Genomic DNA, 26,071 nt, shown 5'->3' with positions numbered 1-26,071 from the left:
CTCAAACGTTGAAGAGTGATATATGTGATATATCTGGCAAATTGAAGCAAGAAAATGCAAGCAGAGGTGCAGAGGCAAGAGCAAGCAGCAAAGCGACTGCACTCTCTCATCAAGGTCAGTAGGTCAGTAGTAAAACCAACATCCTGTCAAAGGGATTAAGAAGAGCAAATGCTGCCAAACTGGTGAAGTATTGTACCACCTTTCAGCCGGTGGAGGGGATACGTTTTCCTGCCTCGACTGATATTTACTCTGGTTTAAGAGTTTACACAGGAACCCCTCCCCCCCCTCTCAATCCCCCTTCCCCTTTCTACTCACCCGTCACTGTGTCACCCTAACCTTGTCGCCTCTCCCTTTCTGCTCAGCCAGGAAAGGTTCCCCCTCCCTATCACTCTCTATTCTGTTATTCTTCCTCCCTATATTGGCCGTATTCTCCCTTATCATCCCCTTCCCTCCCTCCCTCCCTCCCATTCATCACCTCCCCTTTATGCTGTAGTGTTTAGAGAAGGTAGCCGAGCAGCAGGTGCTGGCTTGGACCGCTGTAGTCGTGACTGTCCTCCTTGTGATGTCGTCTGGCAACTCTAGCCCCATAAGACTTCTCTACATCCAGTTCACTGGTTTGGCCCACCGTCAACCTCTACACCAGACCCCAGGATTGGCACGGCGGTCCGACAAACAGGGTGTCCGGCGCACAAGTGTGTCAGCCGGGGCCAGGCCCCATGAGCAGGACAGACGGTTCAGCCACAGGACGCGTCAGAGTTTGATCGGCGCCCCCTCCGTGGTGGACAGGTGGGCGGGGGGGGAGGGCTGTTGAGTCGGAGCTCACAGGTGGAGTTGGAGAGATGAGTCGGAGCAGGTGGCATTTCAAAAGGTCAAGACCTTTGCTGATTCAGCCAGGGACACAGAGTGGAGGAGGCAGCATAGTGTGCTTGTGTGTGCGTGTGTGTGTGTGTGTCTGTTTATTTCTGGTTTTACGGGGACCGTAAGTCATCACAAGGATAGAAAGATGATTATTTATCCCTTTTTCAAAAGAGCTGGATCTCACATTTTGGAACACAAAAGCTGTTAAATTCATAATGAAAGTCCTTGAATGTATAAAAATGCAAGTGTGTGTGTGTGTGTGTGTGTGTGTGTGTGTGTGTGCGTGTGCGTGTGTGCGTGTTAAGCAGAGATTGTCTGATGTGCCTGGGCACGCTGCCCACCTCCGTGTGACACACCAGGCCTGACAGGTGTCTCAAGGTCTCTAGCTAAGGACGGGAGGATGAGCTGGCAGAACAAGCGCCGATTTTGCAGACTCACATTTGCACAGCCGTGAAAATAAGGCTTCACCAGACATTCAGATGCAAACATGTATAGAGAAAAAACAACTCACACCTGCTCAAGCAAATCCAGTTACACATGCAGACACATGCATACACAACCCACAGGTTCAGCGGAGCAGATGGCGTGACGCCGACGATACATTTGCCATCCCTAAGTGCGTCGCCTCTGCATCTCCGGGTGACAGATGAAGTCGGGGGGAGGGGGGGTCATCGATCTGTGTGCCTCTGTGGGATCCATCTTTTCTTTCACTATTTTCTTGGTGTTATTATTCCAGAAAGAGGATTTCGGAGCATGCTGACATCCATAATGGTTAATTCACAACATTCTGCAAAGTGCAAACTGCAAATGAAACGCTCCTAACAAGCTCAAATAAATCGTTCTCAATATGCATCGTGTCAACTTGCCCTTGAAATTTGAGAGTGACTCAACGTGTCTTTGCTGTTTGTTGGTATTTTAAAGCTAGATATCCCAGCAGCAGTTCTTCACAGGGTACAGGGAACCTCTTCAGAAGGGCAAACCTTCCACGCCACGTCCTGTTTGGCTCGAGCAAAATAACTCACTTGAAAGCTGTCGTCGCCAGCCAGCAGACCGACGTATTCATTCTCTGCATGGGCTTTTTCTTCAATGTTTTTCAAAAACATTCATGAATATTGATGTATGCATAGACAAGTGATAGGTTATCTTTAGCGTAGCGTACATTTTGACTGAGCTTATTTTGACTCATTCCTCGGTTTTGAGTTCTTTAGTTTTCATATTCGAAAGAGAATGAAACAGTTTGAACATAGTTCTTATAGGTTGCCTGTGGTAAACTAAATGTTATCCTGCACTCCAGCCTGTAATATGTGTCTCTCTGTGTGTCTGCAGGCTCACCTGGTGGCGGCCTTCGAGAAGAGCCTGAGTAACATGACCGGCCGCCTGCAGAGCCTCACCATGACGGCCGAACAAAAGGTACACGAGCTCAGTCCTGAGTTTGAAATATGCTGCGAGTGAATGGATGGCGAAGGGATTACAGAGAGGGAAAATGATTAGAAACCGTCTACGGTTTGACATTGAAATGAATTAGTGAAACCACAGAGTGTAGAGGTCGGCGGTTGCGCATTAATGGATATGTTTTATCTTCAGGTTCAGTTCCCGGAGCACTTGAAAAGTTTCTTTTGGAGTTTTCGTCAAAAAGTTTTAGTTGTTGCCTGAATGTTGCCTGAATTTCTCTCTAACTTTACTTCTAACCTTAACCAAGGTGATTGACTCGCTTGTCTGAAGTAAAACATGTTTGCTTCACTTGAAGGTGAAAGTGCCCGATTTTGGCCCAACATGCAAGGGTTCAGCGTATTCCCTGATCCTAAGGCCCACAAACCCATTTAAAACCAGTGTATCCTCCAGCATTCATCTGCTCCTGCCTCTATTTCTCTCCATCTTCATACAAGTCGACTTTCTTGACCGACGGGAGGTTTGAAAAGAGCTTGAATTGCAACGAAACACTGATCACACAGCACCAGCAATATGCTCAAAGATATATCCCTACCACAAATTATGAATACTTCCCTCTGTTCACACACACACACACACACATATTACACACACAGAATTCTGAAGAGCCCTGGCAGCATTTTTTAATCCTCTATAAATTAAAGCAGACTGGGATCTGGTGGGATGTCTTTGTTAAACAAGGCCGTCCCAACTTTTAATTAAAGTGGAAACCCTATCTTCAGCCCTCAGTGGGTTTTTTTTTTCGGGAATGGCAGAATAGGAGACTCCTTCTATCTGATCGTGTTGGTTCAACAGAGTGGAGCATTTTCTTGTTTTAAATTCTAAGCAGGTGGTGCGGGATTGGGGCAAATCCGCAGGGAGACTCCTATCCTCCGCATTCTCTCATTCGCTTCCACTAAAAGCTACGCCAATGCCAAATTTAGGAATTTGTTTCCAGTGACGAAGCTCCACACATTTGGCCGAACGAGGAACTGCTTTTCGGTGCGTCACCCTTCGTTTTAACAACCGTGTCTCTGTCCAGGAGTCCGAGTTGGTGGAGTTGAGGGAAACAATCGATTCGCTGAAGACCCAGAACACCGACGCGCAGACCGCCATCCAGGTGGCGCTCAACGGCCCTGACCACCTGCACAAAGGTAATGAGGGAGCCAGCAGGCGCGATCATGATGACGGCTGCATCAGTGTTCCATGAGTCGATACATTTTTTTTAAGCCTGATTGGCCACAAGGGCAATCCAGCCCCTAGTAAATGAAGTGTTTTGTGCTGTATAGGTCCGTTGTTTAGTCCTAGAAACAACCTGAATCAGTTGTGTGATCAATTTTCATTTCAAGTATCAAAACTCCTCATAGCTGATTATTGGAGACAAGCTGAGCCCAACATAGCTGACTGATAAAAAGTTATTATAAGTTATAATTTAAAAACTCAGATTTTGATACAATTTATGGTCCATATTTTGCAGCAAAAGCAATTCATTGCCTACAAATTGCCTTTACATGCTCGAGGCATTCAGAGGAGGCAATCCATGCGTGTAAGCAGGTTCATTTTATCTCAATGATATCCCTGTTTTTTGTAACAGTGTGAACAGCACAATCACGTGAAATCTGATCTTTTAACTTCTGACTTCTTCATTTAAAATAACGTTAGTTTGTTAGGCTGAGCTGCATTTCCGACAAGGTAGCCATTCAACAAGTGTTGGCTGTGGTATTTAACTTAAATATCTGATACCACCAGTAACCATCACTATCAACCGGGACTCAAATGTAATGGATTATAAGTTTAAAGAGAAGCTTGAAGAATGTTTTGGTACATGGATCAGCATTACATTGTGACCCGTCTTTTCTGGAGCACTAAGTACGATTTTGTCCGTCACTTGCAGACCTGCGGATTAGACGGCAGCACTCGTCGGAGAGCATGTCCAGCATCAACAGCGCAGCCAGTCACTCCAGCATGGGCAGTCTGGGCAAGGACGCCGAGGACAAAAAGAAGAAGAAGAAGAGCTGGGTAGGTGTAGAAACTGTCGTCATTGTGAGACGGAAGCAGCAAAGAAAGGTTGAGTGGGGAAATTGTCAAAAAAAAAAAAAAAAGGGAGGAAATCTCAGACACGATCCGCTCAACTGCTCTTCTGCACAAAATGATGTATATTTTACATTCAGTTTCCTAGTCATTGTTTAGGCCCGGGGGTGGTTTAAATAGTGAAAGACACATATGAATTATTCAGTGGCAGTTAATCTATTTCACATATACTCATAAAGCCCGCATTGAAAGGTTAAATGTCTTCCTTACATAGATGAAGGCAGTTTTGTGGAATAAAGCTTATTCTACTGTTGCACACACTGAAAGAGCTTCAAAATCAGCTAATATTCTGGGTGTACCTGCATATACAGTAGCTCGACCTAATCATGACCTCCGGATGACTTCCAATTTCAAACCAGTCGCTGCTTGTGGTCAAATCACCACTTACCTTCTCGTGCTTGGAAACTTCTCTGATTTCGGAGGCAGATTCTCATTGGTAACCTGCAATAATACCCTAAAACCCGTGCTTAACGGCACCCTACCATCATATCCCCGTTGCTAGGTTACAGTGAGATGGTGTCAGCTGAGTGGCTGAGGTAGCATCCGGCGGCGAGGGCCAACAGAAGGGGTCGAGCAGAGTCAAACCGCCACGCAATTATTGTTCAAGGCGCACTTTGAATCTCACAGACAGTGACCAGCAGCATGCAAATTAGGTTGGTAAAGAGGCGGAGTGGCCGCTAACGTCATGGTTACTGAAGTTCAGCTTTACACCACGGCGATAGCTGCCCAGAGGTTAGAGAAGTGCGGGTTGAATATCTGAGTCAAGTGGGTGGAAGTGAGAAACACTCTCACTTCCCACAGTACTTTTGAGAAGGGCTCTTAATCCCCCAGGTGCTCAACGGGACTTGGTCAGGTGTGATGGTCTGGAAAGACTCAAAAGTCATCCACAAAGTTCTCTTTAACTTCTGTCTCTTGTATTGGGAAGACAGAAACCTTGTTCCTTTGATGGCTCAGTTTGCTTAAGTGTCCAAGTTGTACTTTCACCTCCCATGGGGCGTGTCCTTTCTACTGAGGTCCACAAATACCCACAGATCAAGAAAAAAGCCGAGTTATCTAGAAATGCCCATGAAGCTCTCTCCTCTCCCTCTCTCTCTCTCTCTCTCCCTCTCTTTCAGATGTTTCTGTTCTTTGCTTCACTGTGCAATAGCGGCTCAGTGTCCATGGCTGGAGATCTGTTATTTGCTGCAGCCCCCTGAGTCAGACGGGTGACATATGAGAAGTTCCGTCTCAGCCAAAGAGCGCAGAGCCAGTGTTCACTCTCTGCTGCAATGCAAAACGCCTGCCCTTGAAATGAAATACACGCTTACAGCCCAAAAGTTCACCGCTGAGAGTAACACCCAAATCTGCTACATTAAGTGAGACCCCCCCCCCCAAAGAAATTCAGGCTCATGAATACAAATCAATCCCTTACTTAAGCAGCAATTCATTATTCATTTGCATAGATCCTGCCTCGGTGCACACATTGAACTTGCACAAAAGCAGCAGATCATGCTAACAGAAAGGCAAAAAAAAGAAATGGTTGTCATAATAAATTGGTAGGGTGCCTTTCATTAGGGCAGCGGCTTTGTGCCAGCAAGCAAGCTGCTGACCTGCTGAAGTAGCTTCAAGCAGGACAGGAGCCTCCCTGTGGAAGGTGGCAAACACCGGCCCCACAGAGGACATTCTTTAAGCATCAGGGCTGTCCACTGGCTCACTAACATGACTGGCCAAGTGTGTGGAAATGTGTCGAAATCCATCCAATCCATTCCTCTTTTTCTATAGGGTAACAGGGAGGCTGGAGCCTTTCCCAGAATGCACTGGGCGGCATTGCAAAATGTTTAAAGCCGTTCACGTGAACTTTAATCGAACGGATGTGCTGTGTTGGTGTGTTCTGTTTAGCATGATTAGGGTCCCGTGGATTTCATGCAACATCTTGTACTACGTGCTTCCAGCCTAGGGACAAACATGGCCGCCAATCAGATAACAGGAAGATGAACGCTACGCAATCATAATATACATCGACTTCATTATCATCCCCCTCGCAACAGCATGAACTGTATTTGCTGAGGACAAAGTGCTCTGTGAATCAGATGCACGAATGGCGTTTATCTTTAGTCAAGCAGAGGGGGGTTTGTGTGTGTGTGTGTGTGTGTGTGTGTGTGTGTGTGTGTGTGTGTGTGTGTGTGTGTGTGTGTGTGTGTGTGTGTGTGTGTGTGTGTGTGTGTTTGCGCGGCTTAACTTTGGGTGTGTTCTGCATCTTCAGGTGGCCGATTCCATCCCGGCTCAGGTCAGTGGCTCCCAGAGTGTCCTCTGTGTGTGTGTGTGTGTGTGCTGTGGCTATTCTCCATCCTCTTCTCGCCCCCCTTCTTTCTTCCTCCTTCCCCCCTCAGATCAACCTCTTCTTTCCCTTCTCTGGAACAGTCGGCATGGCATAAGTCCCCCCTTATTCCTCCCTACTCGTTTTCCTGCTCCCTTGTTCATTTGGATTGCCTGTTCAAAGCCTGGTCCCCCCCCATCTCTCATTCCATCTCTACTTACGGTCTTGCTTTTTGCCCCCTTCTCTTTACCTAAACCAGACAGTGCCCACTGCTTGGGAAACAACACAGAGTGACTTCCTGATCTGGCAAGGTGTGATGTCACCAGCCCCCTGATCTCTCAGGGAACTGACGCCGGCATGTTTGTGTTTTCTGTCTTGCAGTTGCGCAGCTCCTTCAAACAGGCGTTCAGCAAGAAGAAATCCAAATCCCAGTCGTCGCACGACGAGATGGAGGAGATGATCGACTCGCTGCCGTCCTCGCCCAAACTGCAGCACGACAACAGGCAGGGCAGCATCGCCACGCTGCATTCTTCGCCCTCCACCACCGAGTGAGTTTTGCGTTTGCGCATGCATCCGCTGTTACACACATAACGTATACACACAGGTAGCTCTCCACTCGGACACGCTTCCTTGCATACAAATCGACTAAATTCTTTTCAGTTTTTTTAAAAAAATTTTCCTTCTCACAAACGTCTGTTAATCCTCACCACGCTTTTTCTTTTCTGACCTCTCTGTTCATCCTTTTCTTGAACGCCCCTCCTGCTGTAGCAAGTGCTTTTGCGATAGCAAGTACTCCCCCATTTGGACGCCAAAGAAAAGGCAAAACGGTCACGTGGTCTACAAGCACCGATCCCGGTAATAGGCGCTGCGCAGCGTGCTCCCAGGGAGTGTGTGTGTGTGTGTGCCGTGGGGTTGTGTTGGCGTGACTTTTCCTCTGCATCTCGGTGCCGTGAGCACCTCGGCATGTCGGAGGTGATGGTCTCTCTGAAGCGTCCGGCTCAGGAGAAGTAGCAGTAGGCTGAATAAAGGGTGAGACGGATGATCTCGCACCCGAGCAAATTGGTTCTATGCCGTTAGTACAAAAGGCCATTTTGCCGACCGGCAACCAGCATGCAGGTACTGTGCACCTGTGGCAGCTGGTGAGATGACTTCCTTTTTAAGGAGTTTGACGTCGGCAAGTATGTGCTGGCGTCAGTTATAGACTTATTCTTGTTGTGTTTTTGACTTTGAGCAAACTAGCATGTCCCACATCTCCGCCACTGACTCCAGCTTCCCTCTGAACTTTCCTTTAATGTGTGCAATTTTTCGCTCTAGATTATGTGTGTTTGTGTGTTTGGTATAACCCTCGAGGTAACCGACCCCCCCCCCCCCCCCCCCCCCCCCCCTCCACCTTCCTGTGTGTAACCCCCGGTCGCAGACTCTGCGAATGCACCGAAGCCGAGGCAGAAACCATCCTCCTGCTGAAGAACGAGCTGAGGGAGAAGGAGCTCAAGCTGACGGACATCCGCCTGGAGGCGCTCAGCTCCGCCCACCACCTGGACCAGATCCGAGAGGCCATGAACCGCATGCAGGTGAGATCCTGAGTGCTGGGTGACCTGTGGGTGATGGACTCAACTCTAGGTATCAAATAGGCTTTAGTTCTGTTTGCCAAACGCAGATAGAGGCATCTCATGGAGAAAGAAGCACTTTTAGTTGTTCTACAGTTCTTTTTCTTTTTTTCGCAGAAGGCTCAGACTCTTCGCTCTGTCCGCTATTACATTGTAGTTCATGATATTGCTTCATTCAACAACTATTCCTCAAGTCTGAAAGTCAGAACATTTTTAGAGCAATACAAGGAAATAAAAGACTAGGGGAAGATTGGATACTGTGGCTTTCCAGCTATCACGGTGAGCCGGCATGCTGCATCACCTCCAAAACTAGCAATTAACAAATGACATGTCATTTAAATGAGCTGTCACGGTAAACATGCCTCAGAGAGGCGGAATGGAACTGTTTCATTTCCCCATGCAGCTGAATAAAGTGATGCAAAGTGACAGTCCCCCCCCCCCCGCAAGTACACATATTTGATTAGTTGATGTCATTCCCATTGAAGTGTTGCAATGAAACGCCACCCATCAGTTCAAACGAGGAGCACATGTTCAAAGGATATCACCATAAATGTCTCCAGTGTTAAGTGGCTCTTTGTGGATGTGGATTGCCTCGTCTGTAGAAGCCCATAGTCTCCTCTCAGATCTGGGGATCATGTAAGGCGCCTTATGTGAGACTTACCCTTCAGCACAAAGAGAGCCTTGAAGATCAAACGCCAACAATACAGATTCCATATCACAACAGTGGCCAGCCTGAATGCAGGAATATGAGTCTTTGAATTCAACTTCTGTCAGGGTTTTGTCTCATTCTCATTTGTTTGTGCACAAACAGAACGAGATCGAGGCGCTGAAAGCGGAGAACGATCGCCTCAAGACCAGCGGCAACGCCACGCCGACGACCACGCCCGCCAAGACGACCCGGCCGCCCTCCGAGACCTCCAGCACGTCCTCGTCCTCCTCCCGTCAGTCCCTGGGGCTGTCGCTCAGCAACCTCAACATCACTGACACCATCATGTCAGGTCGGTTCAGTGTCAGCCGCCAAGCGTTGTCCATCGGAAGTGTTTTTGACCATCGGCGCTAGCAGCCTGCAGTTGTTCCTCAGAAGTGAGAAGTGTGAGGGTGGTGGTAGTGAGCCAAATCGACTTCGATAGTCCTTTTTTTTACATTTCAAAACTGTCGGCAGGTGTATTGAGCTATAAAGAATTAAACCTCAGTCATGTCAGCGCCATGTTTTTTTGTCTAGTTAAGCCGTAGGACACACTCTATGGTCTGCAGCAACTCTTAGGGAATGAAGCTGGATTAGCTCCCTCCACACTCGCCTCGATAAATGTGAGAGAACTGTGTTTACGGAGAGAAATGATCCGGAGGAGCCCCGCGGGAAATGAAGAAATAGCTGCTCTCTCTACTGCGAGGGCTGGTTAACGCAGCAGGAGCCTGTAACACACACACACACACACACAAGAACATGCTGAAAATATCTCCAGGCCCGATGCATTGGAGAAGTGAAAGAGTTCTGTCCCTCTCTCACTTGTCCTGTAATTAACATAGAAGGCGCAGCTCTCTCCGAGGACTCGGGCCTTCATTAATTGATGGGGGGGGGGGGATGAGCCGAGAGCAGTGACGCGTGGGAAGACGAGTGGGCCAACGGGCTGTTATCAGCCCAGCACAGAGCCCTCAGCTAAGGGAGGCCAGCCGAATACAAAGTACCCTGTCCAAAAAATGGACTCTGGGAAAAAAGAGAATGAAGAGAGAGACTTGGAGTTGTTAGCGGCGTGGTCGTTGTCAAAGGTTAGAGGTGGCGGGAAACTAACAAATTAGTCAAACTTGCACAAAGTAAAATACTAATTCCTGCAGTTTTGTATTGTTTGTCATTGTGCGCTCTGTGCTAGTAGTGGTCCCTAATAGTTAAAGCTGCTATAATATTTGTTTTTGATTAACACTGGATCACATGACGACTTGTATGTTAAAGCTGTTGATCATTGTGACAAACCCTTAGAGAGCAACCAGCTCATTGTTGTGGCTTTTATAACTTCACTGTTTCGGGTGAGTGTCATCGCACTGTTCATGGCAGACGCAGCCAAATGTTTTTCAGAGAAAAAGTTCTAACTTTACATGACAGATAGACAAAGTTATTAGCTAGCTAGTGAACACAGCTGCGTTGCTGTCGGTGGAGAGTCTGAGAGGTGCTGGGTGTCTGATTGTTGCTGTAAGCTGACGTTAGTGGCTTCTACTTCTCTACACACATTGGCAGGTTGATAAATCATGAGTCATTTATGTCTTCGAACAGCTGTCATTTCTTATGACTTATTATTTAATGATTTTGTCCCAATGATGTCACAGTCCCCATCCTCTCACTGACTTAACGTTCAACTCTCAACAAATAGCTCATATAAACCTCTTCCTTTTGAATGATCTTATTTGTTTCTCTCCCTTAGATTTCATTTCAAAACACGTAGTCGTTCTTAAATTATCATTCTGTGCACTCACTAGAAAAAGTTCTGTATGGAAACATTGATTGAATGTAAAAGTAATTACCACACGAAAGAAACCCATTTTTTTTACTTTAGTCTGTTCGTCCATTTCCAGCTCTAACTTGCCAGCGGGCAGAGTGAGAGTTTGTTTGTAATGAATCAAGTTGATTGTGTTTCCTAACAGAAAAGTTCTGTTTTTCAGATATTCTGCTGGATGACGGCTACGAGGGCAATCTGCGCAAAGACGGCCGGAGTGTGCGAATAGTGGTCACCATCAGCCGCGGGCCATATACCACCAAGGTTAGTGGACGTTCTTTCCCCTTTCTCCTCCAGCTTAAACCACTGTATTGGTCTTATTGGTTCTGACTCCTGTTGCTTTGATTCATCTGCCAACTCTCCAGGGAAAGGTAGGCCAGGCGTACCTGATTGGGTCTATAGGTGTGAGTGGGAAAACCAAGTGGGACGTCCTGGATGGGGTCATCCGACGCCTCTTCAAGGTAAACGCGCCCATTGCTCAGAGGTTCCGGTCAGTTATTTAGGCACACGACGCACACTTTGACTTGTCATGGCAGGATATGCACACACATGACTAGTTACATTCATGATGGTTCTGTTCCATTTAGTTTGTCAAAATGTCACGAAGAAATGTTTATCCAAATATTTCACGGCAGTTGGATCCCTCTGGTTTGTATATGTGGTGTAGAATAGATGATTTGTCATGTGCCTATTCTAATAAGAGGATTTAATGAATTCATTTAATTGAAGATGCTTTTTGAAATGAAACTAATTGGAAAAAGAGAGTGATGCATGTGCTGTTATTACAAATGCTATCTGCCGAGACAGTGGACATATTTATTGAAGCACTTTTAATCCACTTTGGTTGCATGGAATTGTATTTAGTTTGCTCCACCCTACCCATGGACGAAGGCATACTTTGTCCTCTTCTGAAGTTAATTATAAACCTACAAAAAAAACATGGTCAAAATCTCTCCACACCTCAATGTGTGTGGCAGGTGCAAAAATGAAAGAAGAAGAGACAATCCTGCACACTGTCTGTGTTGCTGTGATTATAGATTCACAGGTGCACACAACAAGCTCCACTGTCAGTTAGAAGAACAGCCTGTATTTAAGCATAATCAATAGTGCAGTTCTTTATTTCCCGCTGTTCCTCTAACCCCTCCCTCCCTGCAGGAGTATGTGTTTCGGGTGGACCCTCTGACCAGCCTGGGTCTCAGCTCAGACAGCATCGTCTCCTACAGGATAGGCGAGGTGGTTCGCTCCCACACCTCCGAAGTGCCTGAGCTGCTGCCTTGCGGCTACCTGGTGGGCGACAACAACGTCATCAAGGTCAACCTCAAAGGTACGGCAGCGAGGAAATGAGGAGTTTCTATTTCAGCATCACGGCTGATGTTGAAGCCAGCTTTGAATTGGCAAGGAAAGTGTTCTGGAGTAGAGAAAGAAATATTAACTTGAACCGCATTTAATGAAATAAAAAATGTAACTGCATATGTTTTGATTTTCTTTTCTTCTTTCTTTCCATCTTATTCCCTCCTTCCTTCCTCCCTCCCATCCTCTTCCTAGGTGTGAGGGAGAACAGTATAGACAGCCTGGTGTTTGACACGCTGATCCCGAAGCCCATCATCCAGCGGTACCTCAACCTGCTGATGGAGCATCGTCGCATCATCCTCTCAGGACCCAGCGGCACCGGCAAATCCTTCATGGCTGCCAAGCTGGCCGAGTACATCATCTCCCAGATGGGGCAGCCGGTGACCGAGCACAACGTGGCCAGCTTCAACGTGGACCAGAATTCCAGCAAGGTAGGAAGAGGAATTCCAACAAGGCAGCGATTTTTCTTTGGATCCAAATCTAAAGTCTTGAGTCTTCCCTCCCACCCAGTCTACCTCATCTACATTACTTACGTTTCAGTTTAGTAACTCCCACATCTCCCAGAATGCCTTCCTACACCAAGAGAAGATTCTGATGATATGTGCACGTTAGAGGCGATCCAGACATGGGAAGGCAAAAATGAAAGGGATTTTTTGAAGTGTGGTTGTATGAGGTACTGATCCACAGTTAGCGTATTACCTACAGTAGATGTATTGAGAAACAGACAGAAGTACCAGCACGGGAGCAAAGCAATGTACTGCTGTGGACAGGGCCAGCAGCAAAACAGATTTTAAACACCTGAAGAAATCAATACAATTGAAGTGTAGGCTATATTTAGAATATTTCCAGTGCTTTATTTTGCTGTCAGACAGACATTTCTAAAGGGGGAAACTGAAGCCGTTAGCTATGGACAAAAAAACTGTCATTTTACCGCTCAGAAGACAGAATTTGCTTGTCTACCGCTGCCTCGATCAGTTTGTTTGTTGTGTTATTGTGTGACTTTGGTGAGTCCGAACTAACCCCTTAAAACACCAAAGTCACACAATAACATAAAGTAACCAATCAAGGCAGCGTTAGACCAAAGCGGTGAAAATATTGTAGATATAGCGTATGTACTTAAACCGATTTCTTTCGTTGGCTAAAATACATTGTGCTGCTGCTCCCGTGCCGATACTCCATCTACAGTATACTCTGACTATGGAGAGGTACCTTGTACAACCCATCCAAACTATCCTTTCAACAGATCTGCAATATGTATGCATTTGATTGTCATTCTGGTGCACAAATTGGTCTCTCTGCCTCTTCTACGATGGCTTTCCTCCCTGTTTGATCATACTTGCGTACTGAAGGCTGGTACCAAACCGAATCTCTAGAAAATGTCCTTTACGCTGTGACTCTGATGGACTGGCTCCACAACCTGACAGTTTCCTCTGATGTTTTTCGTCATCCTTCAGCAGCAGCAAAATATACCAGCATTTAGATAATGGGCTCCAGAATGTGACCAGCGTCACTAGTAGCAGACATTTCATCTGCAGTGAAAGTTTGTCCAGCGGGAGAAAGCCCCGGGCAGGAGTGAGCATACGGACTTGTAAGCGGTAGAGGTTGGCTTTCGTATAAATAACTAGAGTTCAACATAAATGGGGAAAAAGGGACTCAGATCCTTTTGCGTTCGAAATCTTGTGTCCAAATGAAAACCTGTCTGGTAATGCTTTGTTGCCCAGGCCCTGCGTCAGTATCTGTCCAACCTGGCGGAGCAGTGTAACTCCGAGGAGACGGACACAGAGCTCCCCACTGTGGTGATCCTGGACAACCTCCACCATATTGGCTCCCTCAGCGACATATTCAACGGCTTCCTCAACTGCAAGTACCACAAATGGTGAGTCAGATATGCGATGTATTATATTTAAACAATACAATATGACCTAAAAGAACTATAATGGCAGAAATAACACATTTTTAGAAATGGCTGGTCCAACAGCAACATAATTTAGCGTTGTTTTTTAAAATCTACATTTAGTGACGCATCTTGGTTGTGACTGTTAATAATTATGTGTGTCTCCATCCAGCCCTTATGTTATCGGGACCATGAACCAGGGGGTTTCCTCTTCTCCTAACCTTGAGCTACACCACAACTTCAGGTTTGTGACACGCACGTTAACCACCAGCTCGACTTCTACTGAACTCTAACGCTGTCGCTGAAAAGGTGACGGCGTCGGTGAAGTTACTCATCACATTGTGATGTTTGTAATGTGCACGGATGTTATCGGCTCGTGGTTTTATTGGCTTTGCGTCGTCTCACCTGTCGGATAATGTGTTTGATTTCAGCCCTCCGTCAACATGTTATTTCTCACAGATCGTAAACTAAAGGCATTCTTCCACGGAGAGCGCTGTCATTACATCGCTCAGATAATTACCCTCGTTAGATGGAAATGATTGGAACATTATGCAGGTTCTGAGTGAGAATCATTTCTGCTCGGCATGTTTGACTAGCTGATGATTTGGCAAATATAAAGTCATGAGGGAGAGCCCGTCATGGGCCAGACATTTAATACGATTATATTGTGGTAAAGTGGAATGAGCTGAAACCTCTGAGCTGCTTCGATGAGAGATGTGGGTTCCTCTTGAGCTTGAGTTATCAGCTCCTCCGCTTCTGTTTCACCATCGATCGTCTGTCCTGTCGCAGGTGGGTGCTGTGCACCAACCACACCGAGCCGGTCAAAGGCTTCCTGGGCCGTTTCCTGCGGCGGAAGCTGATAGAGACGGAGATCGATAAGAGCATGCGCAGCAATGACCTGATTAAGATCATCGACTGGATCCCCAAGACCTGGCAGCACCTCAACGGCTTCCTGGAGGCACACAGCTCCTCCGATGTCACCATAGGTCAGTCTCTCTCTCTCTCTCTCTCTCTGGCCACCTGTACTGTTAGGATACCGAAGCCAGTGAGTGAGTGTTAGCTTGTGCCTCCACTCTTTATCAGCGTGTTTGTGTTCAGAGTCTGCTCTGTGTGTCTTTTGTCTTTTCCGCCTTCCATTCAACGAACACTCATCCCCTGGGCTCTATTGTCCCCGGCAGGCCCCCGTCTCTTCCTGTCCTGTCCCATGGACGTAGAAGGCTCCCGGGTTTGGTTCACCGACCTGTGGAACTACTCTTTGGTGCCCTACCTGCTGGAGGCTGTCAGGGAAGGGCTGCAGGTACGTCCTGGCAACCCGTGACATGAGCTCTCTGGATCACCAGCCTACAACATTTTAAACCTGCGTTCTAAACCTCCAGGACAAAAGATATTTTCCCACTTCTAGAAGTGAAAAGTAACTCAAGGCTCAACTACTGTACCTAAGTACAGTTGTGAAGTACTTGGACTTTATATACAAGTATAGGTTTACTCCACTACATTTAAAAACAGGAAATATTGGACTTTTCACCTGATTACATTTATTTGACAGCTATCGCTACCAGTTACTTTTCAAATACAAAACATGTGATCAGTTTATAAATGATGATGCATTGCTACAGATTAAACTATCCAAAAGCAGTGGACGAGAAAATATTCAACTCTTTACTTAAGTAAAAGTGGTGACACCACTTAAAAATACTCAGTTAAGATCAAATGTTTTGCATTCAAAATGTTACGTCGGTAAAAGTATGTAAGTGTAGTTCAGAGAATGTACTCAAAGCAAAGTAATGTCTGCTGAGATTAGATTGTTGTTACTGAAGTGAACAGTAAAGGCAGGACTGTTGTTGTTGGTGGAGGTTATGCTCACGACAGCTAAAACTATTAACTAATGATCATTTTCATGATGGATTCATTGGCTAATTATTTTCGTCATGAGTGGATTCGTGTGATTTATAACTCTGAAAATAGTGGGAAAGGCCTTCACAATTAGCCACAACCCACAGTGATAACTTCACAATGTTTTATTTATTTATTTGTTTTATTTGAATTCAGGAAAATCAGCAAATCTTCATGTTTGAGAATTTGGAACCATGAACTGTCATTCTACATAACAAGTGCTTTTACTCATTTAGTTGCCAGTACTTCTGTACTTTTACTGAAGCGTTGGGCCATTTTCTTCATGCACCACTGTGACTGGCATAGCTGTTTTAAATGATAATGAAGCTGAGAAGATAATGATATTCACCACAGTCTCTGATTTTATGTCACAAGAGGCACATAAAGTCGACTGAATATGAAAAACAACAGCAGGTGAGCTGGGACTCCTCAATTTGTCCGTTCTCCCGCATCGCTCACACCCCCCCTCCCTCTGACACACCTGCAGCTGTACGGCAAAAGAGCGGCGTGGGAGGATCCTTCCAAGTGGGTGAACGACACGTATCCGTGGAACGCCGCCTCGCTGCAGCAGGACGGCCAGTCGCTGCTCCAACTGAGGCCGGAGGACGTGGGCTACGACGGCTACAGCTCGTCCAAGGAGGGAGCCTCGTCCAAGCAGGTGTCCCAGAGTGACACAGAGGGAGACCCACTGGTGAGGAAGACAAGTACCAACACAGAGAGATATGGAAGGACTTGATTCATACAAATATATTTAAAGTCAATTAAAATAGCTCAAATGTAAGAAATCAAACTGCAGGAGAGGAATCTGAGCTGAGTGATGTTAGCTGCATGTGTCACCACTTAAAAAAAGATGGGAACAGAAAAGATCATTCTCCCCGATGAACTGGGACCACGGTGATACAGCACATGATGCAGATCCATAAAGTAAAGTTCAATGATGGCTGTTTCCAGAGGAACTTGGGATGAGTGTTAACTTGGCTTTTACCAAACAACAAACAAAACACAAAGAGAAGCTAGGAACGTAGCTAGGCTCCTGAACACAACCTTGGCACACACACACACACAGGAGGAACTATTCAGGGAGGATAGAGAGAGAGACAGAGAGAGAGAGGGAGAGAGAGAGAGAATGAATTTCCATTTGATGGGTTCTTGCAGCCCAAGAGAAATTAAAGGGTAGTGATCCAAAAACAACGATTTAGCCAGTGCGTGCGTGTGTGTGTGTGCGTCCGTGTGTGTGTGTGTGTGCGTGCGTGTGTGTGTGTGTGTGCGTGCGTGTGTGTGTGTGCGTCCGTGTGTGTGTGTGTGTGCGTCCGTGTGTGTGTGTGTGTGCGTGCGTGTGTGTGTGTGCGTCCGTGTGTGTGGTCCATCCAAGCGAGACCAGTTCTAGTGCAGGTGTGCCTAAACTCATTTCAGGAACACTTGAGGTAATGTGCCAGATGCAGCAGCACTTCTGCATCATTTAGTCCATTAGCTCAGGTGCAAGGATGAGAAGTTCTGCAGTTTTATTGTGGTGATTTACCGCAAGGATTTAAAAAGTGCCTTATACCACATGTAAAGTATAGAGACAAAGTTTGTGAGTCATTAGACCTAAGTTTATAATGGGTGTTTTAAAGATCACGCCAGCTCACTCGGTATCCTTTCACTGGTACTGTTTGGCTCTCTGTTGTGAAGTTGCCTTGTGTCCCTGCTTTTGCTTTGCTTTCTCCGTCGAAGCACTTTGGAAACTCTGTTTTTTAAATTCAGTATGCCAGTGCGTGCATTATCTGAAATACTGCGTACTTTATTGCGTACATATCTCCATATCACTGAGGCTTCGTCTGTGTGCTGTGTTTTCAGATGAACATGTTGCTGCGGCTGCAGGAGGCAGCCAACTACTCCAGCACGCAGAGCTACGACAGCGACAGCACCAGTCACCATGACGACCAGCTGGACTCCTCGCTGGAGTCGGCGCTATGAGACCCAGAGCCCGCCGGACACCTCCGATAGTGCACAGATGTAGGATGTATGAAATGTTTTATTATCCAAAATGGTATACCCGCCATTTGAAAGATCACCCCATATTTTTACATTACAATGGTGCAATATTCAAATCAACTTATTGTATGTTTTCAAGAGCAGCGGCCAACATAGCTCTCAGTGATCAAAGTGATGAACAATCATGCAAGTTGGATCCATATATATTTTAATCACATCAGATAGGCAGGTCAGCTCGTCATTTTTTAACGGATGTATAACATTTGAGAATACAACTTTTCATATATGTGGAGGCAGGACGGGTCTGACGAGGGACAGCTCTTCCTCTGAAGTTGACTTTCAAGGAGTAAATCACATTTGTGCTCAGCCGTGACAACCCACAGATCGCAGACGTGTCAGAAGAAAAGAGAAAGCCAAGTATTTCAACTGGATTGTTCTTCTTTTTGTTTGTTTTTATCCCAGATATATCTTCAGATGTTTACAATGTGGGGGGGAGTTCTGTTGTTTATGTCTTTTCTTGTTTACAGAGGTGCTTCACACACACACACACACACACACACACATATGCTCACACACAGCAGATTAAAGGACACTGTCCTTTAATCAGAGGCTTTGATTGGTTGAAGCCCCCCCCCCCCCCCCCCCCCCGTGTGACCAACAATCCAGCCTGCCAAAGTGTCCTTTGAGCAAGGCACTGTTTATTCCACCCTGGGACCCTCATCTCTGACTCCACTTATGATAGGAATCAAGTACGAGAATACTGTTGAGTGTTTACAGGTGATGTAGTGCCCCCTGCTGGCCAAAGTGGAGGCTCTGAGCTGTCGAAACACTGGCAGACGACTGATTTTCGATACACACAAATCAGATCCATCAGATTGATTTTGTGCTTCAACAATGTCAGCGACCAGCTGTTCAACTAAAGTGGCTCCTCGCAAGTTGCTAATTTTAGGTTTGATTGCTGAGCTGAGGGCACTGCGACACACGCGACCCCTCCTGCTCAGTCTCCCAGTTGAGTGTCACGGTGCTGGTCTCCCGCCCTGAGCCTCCTCGGTGACGGGCACTACCAAGCCGCCACTCGCTGCCCCCGGCACGCCAACAACGAGCACAAGGAAAGCGCCATTGTCTGCGTGTCATCCAGCCACATTGCTACTGTGAAGGAGAAAGAAAACGGACAAGTGCCAATGTTTCCCTTTGATTTACTGCCATTTACACACACACAACCGCACACACATCGAGACTTAACAACACAAGGCACAACTGGCCATGGTTGTAAACTTAGATTAGGTTGTTCTTGGCCTTCCGTGTCACTCCACAGCTTACAACGCGTCACGTGAACGGCAGGCAGCACTTTCTGTGGGTGCTCACAGAGCTGTCCTTATTCGCCGTCCCTCTAAACCCCTCCCTTAAACAGCGATTGTCCTATCAGTAGCACCCATGACTTGGCAACCCTGTCAAGCCTTCTCAAGTTAAATGGTGCTGAACATGGATATGTAGTTCGGAAGGTCAGTTGCAAATGTTAGCACGATGGGCTGACATGGTTACTACTTACAGTAGTGAGATAGCATTAGCCGAACACATAGCTTAGTCACCATCCTAAGAGCCTTTCCCCATGTATCGTTGACAAGTGAGAACATACATACAGTATATGAAAAAGTATGCAAGCGAAGCAGCCAAACAGAGTTATGCTCGAATGAAATAGCAGTCTGGTCTCACTAGAGACAAGAACGATGCTTTTTTTTCTTTACTTCCACGTGGACCAGCAACTGATTGGTTGCTGCCTGTTTACCCGGGACATGTTTATTCGTCTTTTAGCCTGAGATCATGCATGTAGGCATCAAGTGCACATTGAAGACCCATATACAAGATTATCATTTTAAAACATTTTAAAGAAGTCCAACATTAGCTCAATCAGCTATCTAGCTACAGTTGATAAAATGTGATTCAGTGGCAAATATGCAATCGTTGTCTTTGCACACTGCATAGGTGCGAGAACGGAATTGCGGAGGGGGGGCGTGGCTTAGCCAAAGGTTAATTGCAAAAAGCTGAATACTTGTGACATTTGCGTGACCCTGCATGGAGAACCAAGCGGGTGGGGCTTTGCTGCAACAGGGCAAAGTAACAGGAAAGCAGGAGACTGACTTTCACTCCAACAAATATGAATCAGAGCTGATCAATCAACACAGTGTCAGTAGCATTGAATTGAGTGATGCAAGCTGACAGTGTCCTGCTTGGAGCTTTCAGGCACTCATTTGACTTGCCTTGTTCAGCATCTGCACCCCTCTGGGACCCATGAGGTACCAAAAACAGAATCCAAAGTGTTTTGAAATGCAAGTCAACCAGATCGGCCCAAGAGCGGAATAGGGGAGCAAAGATACTGGTGCTTTCTCACTGCCTCAGATGTGCAAACGTTCGGGAGGCATCCTCTGCTCTCGAGTGAGAAAAAGAGACGATGTCGGTTGATGATGATCTGCTTCCTGCTACGTCAAAGAAGCTGCTTGTAGTCGGAAAAACAGCCTTTTTTGTTGTTTTTTTGGTTGCTCCCTCTTCCTCCAAACCGCCCTTTCTTGTTTCTGACAGTCAAAGTATAAAGGAATTGATGTATTTGAATTTAAAACTGACCAATATTGTAAAGGAAAAAAAGAACATTTAAAAAGGGGGTTGGGTATTTTTTTGTTGTTTTCTCGCCCAGTTGAGCTGGGCTCACTTGAACTGACAGGAGCACAACCAAACAGTTTTTGGGTTTTCTAGCCTGACGAGCATGTTTTAAAGCTTTTTAAAGGGGATGCATTGAGGGGAGACCTTTACCGTTATGTATGCGTGTATTGGACGGAAGCCATTTTGAATTTTGATTGTCCTCTGTTTAATGAGCGGGTTGGTTTTGCACACTTTGAGGTCGGGGTGGGTTGTATATACTTCAGTCTTGCACAGTGAATCAAAGATGCATTCTTCCCTGTTGTTACAATATGCTTAACTCGCTGAGTAAATTATTGTACTTTGAGAACAGAGAGAGAGAGGGAAAAGGGAGTGCAAAAACTCAACACGCTGTCGAAAAGGTGTCTGTCTTGTGGTGATTGGATGTCTTTGCCCAAGGCACAAGGTGTACAGTAAGAAAATGTTTTTAACTCACTAAAATCACAGACTGAGAACAAACAAATTGGCACGTTTCCAGCCCCCCCCCCCCCCCCTCCCCTCCTGCCGTAATATTCTCTGGATCCTCTCCATCTTTAGGAATGCCTGTTGTTCCTTAGATGCACTTCCTCTCTGGATATTTTCACCCAAGCTTACCGCCACGTTAGGCTTTGCCGGCTGTCCGAGGCACTGAAGCTGAACTTGACTGCGTACTGTATACATTTACCAACAACCAACAGGTGCTACTGCTCAGTCAAAGCCCACCAGAGACCAAGAAGTCATGTTGTCACAACCTCAGGACAATCCTATACCCTCTACAATCCTACCTGTGCTCAGCTTCACACGTGTCTCTGCGGCCAAGCCTCTGATGGTTTCGCACATATACCTGCAAGGGTATGTAGTTGCATGATAAGGGGGTAGTTACCACGGGTAACAGGTTGCTCCTTACCTACAGTTGCACCCATGCATCAAACCTGAGCTTCAATCTCCCACAATTCACCCTCTCAGCTGCTCTACACTCCTGTTGTAGGCCATGAGTTCCTGAGCCAGCAGAAGACTGACACCGTTAACAGTGTGCGCCATAGTGTTGATGATCAGCTGGTCGTGTTTCCCACCCAACACTTTGCGGTTACATCTCAGTTGGAAAACTATAGCATTTACTCTGGTTTGAGGGAAAGTTTTCTTCTGTTGTTTTGGGTGAAACATTTGTCCTTAAATGTTTTATATTTTGTACATTTGTATGTAACATATCATGTAAATAGACAGAGACAGTGATTTAACTCATCTGGAGGATTTTGTAGTCTTTGTAAAGCCCTAATAAATGGTATTTGGTGTCACACGAGCAAACGGCATGCTGAGCTTTTTTTTTGTGTGTGCTCTGTTTATGGCCAGTTTATGGAGCGGAGGGTAAAGGCATCAGGGGTGAGTATTTGAAAGTGAATATTGAGAGTATCAAGATGTTTCCTTTTACATTGAGACGATACCAAAAACAAAAAACATTTAGTACACTTGATAAATCACATCTTAAATGTACTCACTGGCCACAATGTAGATGGTCCCAAGTGATATTATCTTAGCCAAAGTGACTGTTACCTGTGTGAATTTCTCTGTTGGTGATACCTTTAATGTGTAGTCAGATAGAAAGACAGACTGCTAGAGCCCATAGGGTAACACGTTTTTGGTGATGGCCTTTTGACATCTGTTGACAATACAAATGAGCTAAAAAGAGTAACCAATATGTTTTCACAGGATACAAGATTCAAAAGACTGAAGAATTAATTGTATTGACATTACAAAATCATGTTTTCAATGGGTAATATTACAAATAAATTACCAGTAATCACAGCTTTCAAAATTTAGAAAGGAACTTTTGTTTTATTTTGAAGGACTACTTCAGATGTGTGTGCTTTTCCGGGTTGCACGCAGCTGCCAGCTGTAGCCCAAGCAAGCATGGGACAAGACTCGACCCCCGTGACTGAGTCAGAAAAATACCTTAAAATGTCTAAAACTAACGGAGCTTCGATATCTTTACCGAAACATTCTTACTGGTACGACTGCTGGTTGTTCGTGGTCTTTGACGTCGTGTTTTTCCTCGTCATGTATTACATCGTCCCGTAGTAAGGTAAGTGGGAGAAGTTTTGTATTAGAGAGGGAGGCTACGGAAGTTGCTAAGCTAACGTAACGGTACTGAGCTAAGTTAGTCTTGTTAACACAATGTGAATTGATAGATATTTTTCGTCAAGCTTTTTATTTGTCACTAACACAGTTGCATTTCAGTTAAACTTACCCAAGCCCAGAAGCTTTAATATTTTAAGTAACGTTACTCAAGTTAACCACTGACCATTTAGGTTTGCCCATTCAAATACTAGAACTGTCTTAAGTTACTGCGTAAGCAACCACAGTCGTAAATACATTGTTGTAGACACTGCCCAGTTTACTCTCGTATAACTGTCAAGACATATAATGAAAGGTGTACAAAGCAAATGTTTAGTGTTTGTGTCAGGAGAATTCCACAATTCAGCAATTTAATGTTTATTTTCTGTTCGTCTCTGTCGACCCACTAATGAATTTGGCTAACCGACCCTTCATCACTATCTTTACTACAGCAGTACATGTAAATGTCCATGGCACCGTGCCCTGATTGGGACCTTTAAATGACTGATGATTAGTTTGACGTGTTCCTTTTGTTTAAATTATGTCGGGTTTTTTTAGGAAATTAACTAACCACTGATTGTATTCAAATATTGAATCATAAACATAAAGTCTGATGTAGGTTTAGCTGAAAACTGTTCTTTCAGTAATATTTGTGCTTACATTTGTATGAACTGCTTGTATAACCGCTGACGACATTTGAATACATCCTGTCCTTCAATTCAATAAAGTTGTTGTAGTCTACTCGTCAAATCACTGTATTCATCTGTACCTTTTTTTCTTTTTTGCCGGGATCTAACATTTTACTTTTGTTGAAAGGACTCTGGAGCCTGAAGACATGGAGTGTTCGTCCTGTCCTGCTGTCAGGAATGCTAACCCAGCTTTGACTGACATTTAACACCACTTTATTGGATGTCACATCCCAAGTTGCCATGGCTTGGACCATGGAACTGCAAGTTGTATACTTGTGGCGTCCTGCTTTGACAGAGATTTGATCCCACAAAGCCTCTTCCCTCGGTGACCTGTTGGCTTGGACTGTCTTTCTGCATGGATGGATTCACGTTGTTGCTGTGGGGAAGAGACAAACCTTTTAATAAATAAGTGACAATGATGATCCAGTGTGGGGGCTGTGATGACAGCAGAGCTTTTACTTGTAAATTATGAAGAAAAAATTTATATTGAGGAATATAATTCCAGCAAACTTAAATCTTGAAAGTGTTCATGTGGAATACACTGCAAATAAAACGTTTTACCTACCTGCTAAATGGTGACAATTTCTTTCTTGTTTAGCACTGCTGATATCCCCATTCCACACACATTAAACATCTCTTATTATATAAAAGCACTCTGCATATAACCAGCTGGTACGGTTAATGACAAGTAATTTGAATAGCTACAATGTAACTCAGCATTTACTGTTTATTACTTTACGCTCTTATTTTGAAAGTTTACGACACGTGTTTCCGGTCCGTGAGGCGCTAACAACAAATGGCTTGCAAGCTCATGGAAGACTTTTAAAAGTGACTTTACGTCCCCTTAACCATGGAAACGACTGGTGGTTCCGGCCAAGTGGAAAACACAGGTCCGGTTTCTTGGAGTGTTTAAGAATTTAATAATAATGGTTGCATTTAAACGCTAACTCGCATAGTGTCGTTATCTCGCATTATCACTTAGCCCCGGCTAACAGCAACGATGCTAGCTAACTCAACACACGGAATGTAAACACTCCAAAACATGCAACTAGGGCAACATGTACTTTACGAAACAGCTTAAGAGTTTCCCTTTTGTAAACGACAGTCTGAAGTGTCCTTCGTGATTACGACAAACTGTAAACCAGTTGCTTGTAACTTAGCCACTTTTCCCACTGGCTAACAAAGCTAAATCCCACTGTTAAAATGTGTGTTCAGCTGCAGTCGTGCTATGATCCTGAGTTTTTATATTTCTGATTTAAAGTTAATGGCTTCTATGATTATTAAAAAATATACTTTTGATAGTTACAACCCTGCATGTGTATATACAAAAAATAATAAGCAGTGTTGGGTGGAATGAAATCCCTATTAGCTTTGGTAGCGATGGTTATCATTTTCAGGAGTAGTAGTACCAGAGTTATGTGTTTTACGTTTTGTCACTTTTTATTTACCCTGCACTGATCAGCTCATTCTTGCTGACGAGGCTGTTTTTCTGTCCCTAAACAGACTGTGTCGTGGCTGACGTCCGCCCCCTCCGTCCTGAAGGACTGCTTGCAAGCGCTCTCCAATCCCGACGACCTGAGGTCTCTCCTGCAGCACCACAAATGCCTCGAGCACCTCGGAACACAGGGTAAGCCTCCAGCTCCCCGTCTGCATGTTAGAACTCGCTGTTCCATGACTATGCCACAGCAGCAGGCTGTAATAATGTGATGCATGACTTTACAGTTTAATGGAATTTCTCATGCACAAGGAATTTTAAAGCCATAGACCAATTTCGGTATTAAAAATGTTACTCATTCAGCTGCATGGGCTCATTATGAGACAATGGGCCCACAACCTGTCAAGACACAGTCTTTGTGATGCGTTTGCCTCTTTCTGTTTTACGTCTCTTTGTAGTCGAGGTGCATCTTTTTGTGGTCATTTTGTTTCTCTTTTGGCCATTTTGTGTCTCTTTGTGTATTTTCTTCGTCGTTTTGTCTCTTTTTGTAGTCATTTGTGTCTCTTTGTGGTTCTTTTAAATCGTTGTGGTCAGTAAGTGTCTCTTCGAGTGACATTTTGCAGGTGAAGGCCAGGAGGGCCCCTGACACTTTAGGACCCCTGTTCGTGTGCCTGGTAGGCCTGTTCAGCAATCCATCCATGATCAGTTCTCTGACAACAGAAAGAGAAAACAGATACAAATGAAAACAGCGTTGGACACTGAACAGACATTGAATGAGCTGAGACTCAGCAGAGTAACCAGACTGTCGAGCACATGTTGGTGGAGATGCTGACAGACGAAACACGACAGTGAGACTTGTTCTACTGTTGTCCTTCAGGTATTATTGTTTGGATGGAGATCTCTATGAAATGATTCTGGGACCCACTCGTGTTTTATCCAGTTTATTGTAGTTATATTGGAAAATAAGGCACATGGGACACTTAGATGAGAAGGGCGAGAAAGCAGCAAAGTTGTAGGCCAAAGGACTCCAAACAAACGGTTTCCCCCATTTAAGCAAAACATAGAACAACTACGTATATTTTCTGTGTTTTGCACAGGTACCACTGTGGAGATGTCCACCCAGGTCTTCGCCTGCTCAGAGTGTCCCTTCTTCCACATGCAGGAGTCCTACCTGCTGCAGCACATTGAGCACAGTCACCCTGAGCAGTACAGCAAACTCCAGCGCAAACTCTGGACGCCCGGCGTCCAGAGTTCCCATCGCCTTTCCCCATTCACGACCGGCCCAACC

General features: G+C 45.3%; 1 protein-coding gene and 1 long non-coding RNA gene across 2 annotated transcripts in view; both read left to right on the top strand.

The window, feature by feature from the left end:
• nav3 (neuron navigator 3) overlaps positions 1-21,842 on the top strand; it is a gene marked incomplete at its 5' end in the record, with an annotated part of 130,150 nt that extends 108,308 nt beyond the window's left edge. Inside the window, 18 exons of the mRNA XM_079294902.1 lie at positions 2,185-2,268; positions 3,329-3,440; positions 4,181-4,305; positions 6,620-6,643; positions 7,055-7,221; positions 7,442-7,528; positions 8,091-8,244; positions 9,092-9,278; positions 10,933-11,030; positions 11,132-11,227; positions 11,922-12,090; positions 12,312-12,547; positions 13,838-13,992; positions 14,183-14,254; positions 14,800-14,996; positions 15,189-15,307; positions 16,391-16,594; positions 17,740-21,842. Of these exons, the coding sequence (XP_079151028.1) occupies positions 2,185-2,268; positions 3,329-3,440; positions 4,181-4,305; positions 6,620-6,643; positions 7,055-7,221; positions 7,442-7,528; positions 8,091-8,244; positions 9,092-9,278; positions 10,933-11,030; positions 11,132-11,227; positions 11,922-12,090; positions 12,312-12,547; positions 13,838-13,992; positions 14,183-14,254; positions 14,800-14,996; positions 15,189-15,307; positions 16,391-16,594; positions 17,740-17,859 (2,406 nt within the window). The 3' untranslated portion in view covers positions 17,860-21,842. The remainder of the gene's footprint in view (positions 1-2,184; positions 2,269-3,328; positions 3,441-4,180; positions 4,306-6,619; positions 6,644-7,054; positions 7,222-7,441; positions 7,529-8,090; positions 8,245-9,091; positions 9,279-10,932; positions 11,031-11,131; positions 11,228-11,921; positions 12,091-12,311; positions 12,548-13,837; positions 13,993-14,182; positions 14,255-14,799; positions 14,997-15,188; positions 15,308-16,390; positions 16,595-17,739) is intronic.
• Positions 21,843-24,127: 2,285 nt separating this feature from the next.
• Positions 24,128-26,066, top strand: LOC306795789. The gene is made up of 3 exons (XR_013773009.1): positions 24,128-24,238; positions 24,852-24,975; positions 25,881-26,066. It is a non-coding gene; the product is annotated as an uncharacterized lncRNA (long non-coding RNA).
• The last annotated feature ends 5 nt before the right edge of the window (positions 26,067-26,071 follow it).

This window comes from Melanostigma gelatinosum (genome assembly GCF_949748355.1).
Source record: "Melanostigma gelatinosum genome assembly, chromosome: 22".
Classification (NCBI taxonomy): domain Eukaryota; kingdom Metazoa; phylum Chordata; class Actinopteri; order Perciformes; family Zoarcidae; genus Melanostigma; species Melanostigma gelatinosum.
Note: the sequence above shows the minus strand (reverse complement) of the source record. Positions and strands in the feature narration are given on the sequence as shown.